The sequence below is a fragment of the Passer montanus genome, unplaced genomic scaffold, assembly GCF_014805655.1.
Source record: "Passer montanus isolate IOZ18808 unplaced genomic scaffold, ASM1480565v1 scaffold11, whole genome shotgun sequence".
NCBI classification, from domain to species: Eukaryota; Metazoa; Chordata; class Aves; order Passeriformes; family Passeridae; genus Passer; species Passer montanus.
This window is the reverse complement of record NW_024357613.1, coordinates 16,803,981-16,809,980: the sequence shown is the minus strand read 5'-3', so window position 1 is coordinate 16,809,980 and position 6,000 is coordinate 16,803,981. Positions and strand designations below refer to the sequence as shown.

Genomic DNA, 6,000 nt, shown 5'->3' with positions numbered 1-6,000 from the left:
CTGTTACCCAAGCTGCTTTTTCAGCTCTGAAGGTAGATTAAGATTTATAAGTAAGTACGACCTTATTTTGCAAATATGGGGCACAGAGGACAGTCCAGCCAGAGCTGCATTACCAATCAGTTCACATTTAAGTAACTACGAGGCTCCTTGAATTTTTGCCAGCATCCTTCTCCCTGTTCAGACCCAGAACCGCTCCCGACTCGCCTCCGAGCCCGATCCCTAGGCCAGCGCGCCTCTGCGGGCTCTCCGGGCCGATAACCGAGCAGCTCTCTCCACAACGGGAGAGCCGCTGCTCTGTTCGGAGCTTCAGGCAGGAAACATTCCTCTCGATGTATGGTGTTGAGTTCTGAGAATCCCACCCGTTTCCCAGCTGCATCAGCCGCAGGATGTGGGAGCGATGGCTGAGGGCAGGTGAGACACCCGTGTGTACCCCTGTGTGGACAGATGTGTGCTGCCGCCGGGCCGCCCACTCCGGGCCGGCCCCGGGCACGCCCCGGGCTCCTGCCGCCGGCGGAGCGTGCCTGGCGCTGGGGCAGCGGCCGCCTCTCCCTTCCCTTCCCTTCCCCGCCCGCCAAGGCGCCTCCCGCCCGGCCGCAGCCCCGGCCCCGGCCCTGCGCACAGCGGCGGACTCACCGGGCAGCGCGCACGGGGAGCCATGGCGCGGTCCCGCGGCGATGTCCTCTTCCTCCTCCTCTTCCTCTGCAGCTCCGCGGCGGCCGGGTACGTGGGGCTGGGGCGGGAGAGGGCACGGGGCACCTCTTCTTCCTTCCCTCCCGGCCGGCACGGGGGCTGCGCGGGCAGCGCTTCCCGGGCTCCCGGGTCCCAGGAGCGGGCAGAGCGGCGCTGCCCGCGCCCTGTCCTGCGCACCCGGGGGCGAGCATCACCTCCAGCCTCCGCAGCGGAGAGCGGCAGAAGAGCTTGGCAACGTGTGTCGTATGTCTTTAAGTGTACGCGGTTACTTTTTGTGAGAGTGTGTCTCACTCCCTGCCCTTTCTCCCTCTGCCCGTTTGGGCTTTCCAGACCTACGTTCCTTGTGGCAGCTCCCTGGAACATCAGGCCTGGAGCAAACTTGACTGTTGGGGTAGCTCTGCTGCCGGATAGCCCAGCACGGGTCGCCGTAAAGGGAGAAGTGATCAGAGATAACGAGACCATCTTGAGCAGGGAAATGGTCTTTGAGAAAGGTAAGAAAAAGAATGGACTTGGTTTGGAAGTATTTCTGTCTGCCTTCTCACAGGAATATTTTAATCCTCCCAAAATATCCCAGCTTCTAAGTGGTACTAAAATAGGAAATTAATTTTACCAAGTAGGAGTCGCTATGGGAAAATAGTCTTGTACGCTGCTGGCTCTGTTTGGAGTTGGGCATCTGAGGTGGATGTGAGTGATTGCATGGGTGTGTTAACTGTTGTAAACTCGGAAAATAATCAAATAGCAAAGTGTGATGGATGTGGGATTTCTGAGGAACCAGGAAGCACCAGGTTCATGTAGTGGGGCCACTAGAAGTAGTAGAAAAGTTGCTTACTGGTAGCTTGTTAAGGTGCAAAGTGGAAACGTGTGGGAGAACGGAAGGGGTGGAATAAACAAGGTAATGCAGCAACTGAAGCTACTTCTTCATGCTTCTTCATGAAAGTAATGAAGGACCTGAGGACCATAGGAAAGTGAAGATGACTGTGTCAGACACTTGGAAGCTCTGTGCATTTGAAGAAACAAAAATTTTTAAGGATCAGGAACTGAATTGTGGAGAGTTTGGGGATGGAAGATAAGTAAATGTGAGAAGAGACTGATTTAATCTATGCCACCAGGCAGGGGTAGTGGATGTGGTGGGAGCTCTGAAAAGCTGAGATGTCCTGGCCAATGCTCCTTTTTAGAAAGGTCACCTGGCAACAGAAGTATAGAGATATCCTACCTGGGATTTGTCCTCATGAGAAAGAGAGTATTTTTTTATGGATAGTTCAGCTTTCATACTGCTTTTACTATGAGGTGATATAAACGACATCTAAACTCTAGATTTTATTTGTTAGAAGTAGAGAATCTGAGGGCAGTGTGAGGTACTGAAAAATCTACCCTGCTATAATGCTCTTTCTCTGTGCTTGTGTAATTCTTCCGTTAATGTCTTACAATTAAGGTAGATGCCTTAATGGGAAGCATCGCACCTTCATTTCAAAGCCTTCACAGCCTGTAGAGAAGATTCAGGCTCTGAGTGTGATGGAGTGCATTTGAATTCAGATGAAAAAAATTTGATATAGAACCAAAACAAACCTAAACCAGTCAGCTTTTGTTGTTTTATTTTTAAATCCAAAGTTTTAAAAATAAAATAAATTCTCTTCTACTTTTTTTCCTCTAACTATACTGGCTTTTATTTCCTGCTTCTGTTCTGCTTTAACATAGAGTTCAGTGAGTCTTGCATGAGTTTCAACCCGTCTGTTTTTGTCCTTCTCACCATTAAAAGCCAGACAAGTAACTGGTAATTCCAAGCTTGTAAAAATATGTGGCGGTCTCTGTCTTCTGAGCACACAGAATAATGCTTGACACCGGGAGCTGCTGAAGTCAGAGTCACTGGGGGCTTATGAGGAACAGGTGGCTATAGTGAGGAGAACGGACAAATGCTGTACTGAATTACTAACATCTAATATTTTCCAGTCTTTTAAATATATCTTTAAATTTTCTATGCTTTTTTACCTGATAAGTGAAACAAACAACAGCAACAAAACCAACAAAAAAGATGCTGAGCATACTGTTTATTTCCTCTTGCAAAGTTCTTAATGTTTAGTATGTGGCCATCAATTTTTTTCTAGTCAGATTATACAAACTATTAGTAATTTGTTGCCGCGAACAAATATGTAAGCAAAACTGTTAAGGGCCAGAAGTAAGGGAACTGCCCTGTAAAAGAGGATGTGGTCTTGAAGACAAGCATCCAAAGATGATGCAGGTGTGGTTCAGTTCTGACTCAGAGAGAAAGCAAATTGTCAGAGAGAAGCAAATGCAGCTTGTCAGAACAAGAACATAAATCTTTAAAATTGTCATTGAAGAACACAACAATCTTAAGATAAAATATGAAGTGGTATTGTTGTAGCTGATCTTAGTCTGTGACTGAAGGAGGACTGGAGGTTTTATCAAACCAGCTGTTGCAGCTAAAGGAAAAAGCCCAAGCATATCTCCAGGCACACAAAATCGTCTTTAAATTACATAATTGTTGCATATATTAGTGCTTAGAGAATGTTGTTTTATCTGTCACTGAATACCTACCTTGGTAAGACTGCTCATTCAGTGGCACTGTTGCCTAAGCTGGCTCAATTATGCTCTGTAGTTTTCCTTGCATGGTGACAGCAAAAGCAGGGGATTAACTGCTCTGAGAAACTGATCTGACTGAAAAATAAAGTTTTTATTTTGTTTGAATGTTTTTTTAGGCAGACAGATCCCCTGGTTCAATGTGCAAATGTTTGTGCTGGTGGAACTGAGTTGGAAATTGGGTGCTGGAGACATAGGACAGTCTGAGGACACAGTTTTTATTAGGGATGTTTAATCTGACAGGCCAAGTTCATTCAAGTACCTCAGTGTAAGTGCTATTACATACCTGTCTGTCAAAAGCTTCTGCAATTGCCTTAAATTAAGGATTTAGCCTGGTTCTCTAGGAGGTGCTCAATATGATACATATAGTGGTCTAAGCTTCTGAGTTAGCTCCATGAGAGGACCTTATTGTTTAGAGGCATGGGATTTTTTAATTTCTATAATATAATTCTTGCTTTGAATAAGAAATAAGACTGTTTGCCCTCTGATGGTTGATGAAACATTTATTATTCTAATATTACTGGTAGTGGAATTTCGATGTCTCAGTGATTCTTGGGCAACTGCCTGTTAGAGAAACACTTCAGCACTGGAGGTTGGTTCCCATCATTATTGTGCATTTTATATAACTAAGGGAAAATAAATATTAATAAGTGGCTAGTGGGTATTTGGAGTGAAGGAGAAAGTGCGCATGCACATGGATTTAAAGATACTTTGAGCTTGTCACAATATTCCAGAATCTAAATGTACTGTATAGGAAGGGAGATTATTTAGGACCGATATTTTGGTGCAGAAATTAAGTTAATTGCATTTAATACAGTGGAGAAAAAACCCCAACTGAATGTTTGCAAGGGCGAGGTTGCTGCTACAGGTAAACTTTGTGTGAGCAAGCTCAACCCCAAAAAGATAGAATGCGTCACAAGGAGAGAATAGGTTTCCATTGCCTAGAGCAGACGCCAGAAAAACACAAAGCACTGACTAAAGCCATTTTGTGAGCTGTACCAAGCCTTGACACACTTTCTGTGGAGATTAAGTCTCAGAAAGATCCTCACCCTGATTGAAAACGGCTGCAGAAGGTGACAATGGCTTGTGTGCAATTGGAGCTGTTGGGTTTTCTGTGTCAATAGCAAAAAAAGAAATTATGGGAATAACAGACGAACAAGTTAAATTCCCTGCATGAATAACTTGATCTTTAGTGATTGCAGTGAAGGGTGACTCTTGCCATGCATAGTCATGCAGTAATTGATAATAAAGATGTACTATGAATTGGCAGGAGGTGTTTTCTTAGAGGGTTTGCTACCCAGACATTGCTCTGTGTGTTAGAGTATGAGAAACCTTACAGCTTAATTATGAGAGGTTCTGAAAAGTATTTTCTGTGTTGGCGCTAGAATGATTTGGAAAGAATAAGAAGCATATAAGTTGGAAAAAAAAATTGGTTTTCAGAAAAGCTTCTGTGTGTAATGAGGTGTCATAATTTGCCCTAGAGCAAGAATATTTTTAATTCTAAAGAGTAAGATTCATTAGTTAAAACTTTTGCTTTATAAGGTACAACGTAATGCATTTAAGGCATGGTGAGTGAGAATTATGTGAAGATACTGGGGAATTTGGTTTACAGTAACATGCATAGTTTGTAGATGAATTGTACATATTAATTAATTTATGCTGCTTTTCTGTATTTCCAGAGAGGAGTACACTTACTTGTTAACAGAGGTTACTGAGCTAGAGCCTGGTAAATACTCGGCTAGGATTTATGAAGCATGCCAGTTTGTGAGAATGTTTGTCAAGCTCAGACATGTAGTGATCCTCCATAGAGACAATGAAAAATCTCCTTTTACCAGAAGGCATGTTTTACATACTTAACAATATGATTCTGACCATGTCAGTATAAGAACCAATGAGAAACACTAGGAATACTAAGTTGTAAATTAACATCTAAGTGGGAATGAATGGCCTCAACCCCTCAGTCCTTTTTATTAACCTTGAGTTGCCTCTGTACTTTATGTCAGAATAAAATGACTGAGTTATTGGTGGCTATAGTGTCTGTGCTGAATATCTGGGGGTAAAAGGTTTTGCTGGCAGTTTAGTGGAACATCTTTCTGCCTAATTTTTTTGTCAATGCCTAAAGAGCCAAACAGTGAGAGAGCAGGAGTTGCCAGCAGTGATTTTGCATGTATAACCTCCATATCCAAAAGTACACGTAGCTGTGCCTTATGAAAAATTAGTTGTTAAATTGTCAGCACATGCACATAACGTATGCAAAATCAGAATGAAGTAAAGTTTTTGGGAAGGAGATGTTGGGGCTGGACCCAGAGATCACTGATATAGTAGAGAAGAAGGTGCTCTTTTATGGGCTTTTATATAGCTGGAGTAGATAAAACAAACAAACAAACCCAAAAACATAAAGGAACAAAACCTATCAGGTTTCTGTGCCTGTTGTTGAATCCATCCTGCTAACAGACCCATTAAGTTGTTTGCAGAAAAATGGGAGTAGCGATCCTATGCAGTACTTGAGCTTTATTTTATTGTTTGCATGCTGTTTGAGATGGGGGGAGTCCTTCTGTGACTCAAGGCTTATGTGTTTGTACATGAGGTTTTTCTGGTCACCATGTTCTTTGTCGATCTCCAGCCAAGGAGGGTGTGGCAGATTGAGCACTCCAGGCTGTTCCACAGTATATTCAGAAGGGTGGGATAAAACAGAAATGCAGACAGTGGGGCAAC

At 43.6% G+C, this 6,000-nt stretch overlaps 1 protein-coding gene across 1 annotated transcript in view; it reads left to right on the top strand.

Moving 5' to 3' along the window:
- The first annotated feature begins 575 nt into the window (after positions 1-575).
- The window catches only part of CD109 (CD109 molecule), a 72,505-nt gene continuing 67,080 nt past the window's right edge, over positions 576-6,000 (top strand). Inside the window, exons 1-2 of the mRNA XM_039730164.1 lie at positions 576-720; positions 1,021-1,181. Of these exons, the coding sequence (XP_039586098.1) occupies positions 656-720; positions 1,021-1,181 (226 nt within the window). The 5' untranslated portion in view covers positions 576-655. The remainder of the gene's footprint in view (positions 721-1,020; positions 1,182-6,000) is intronic.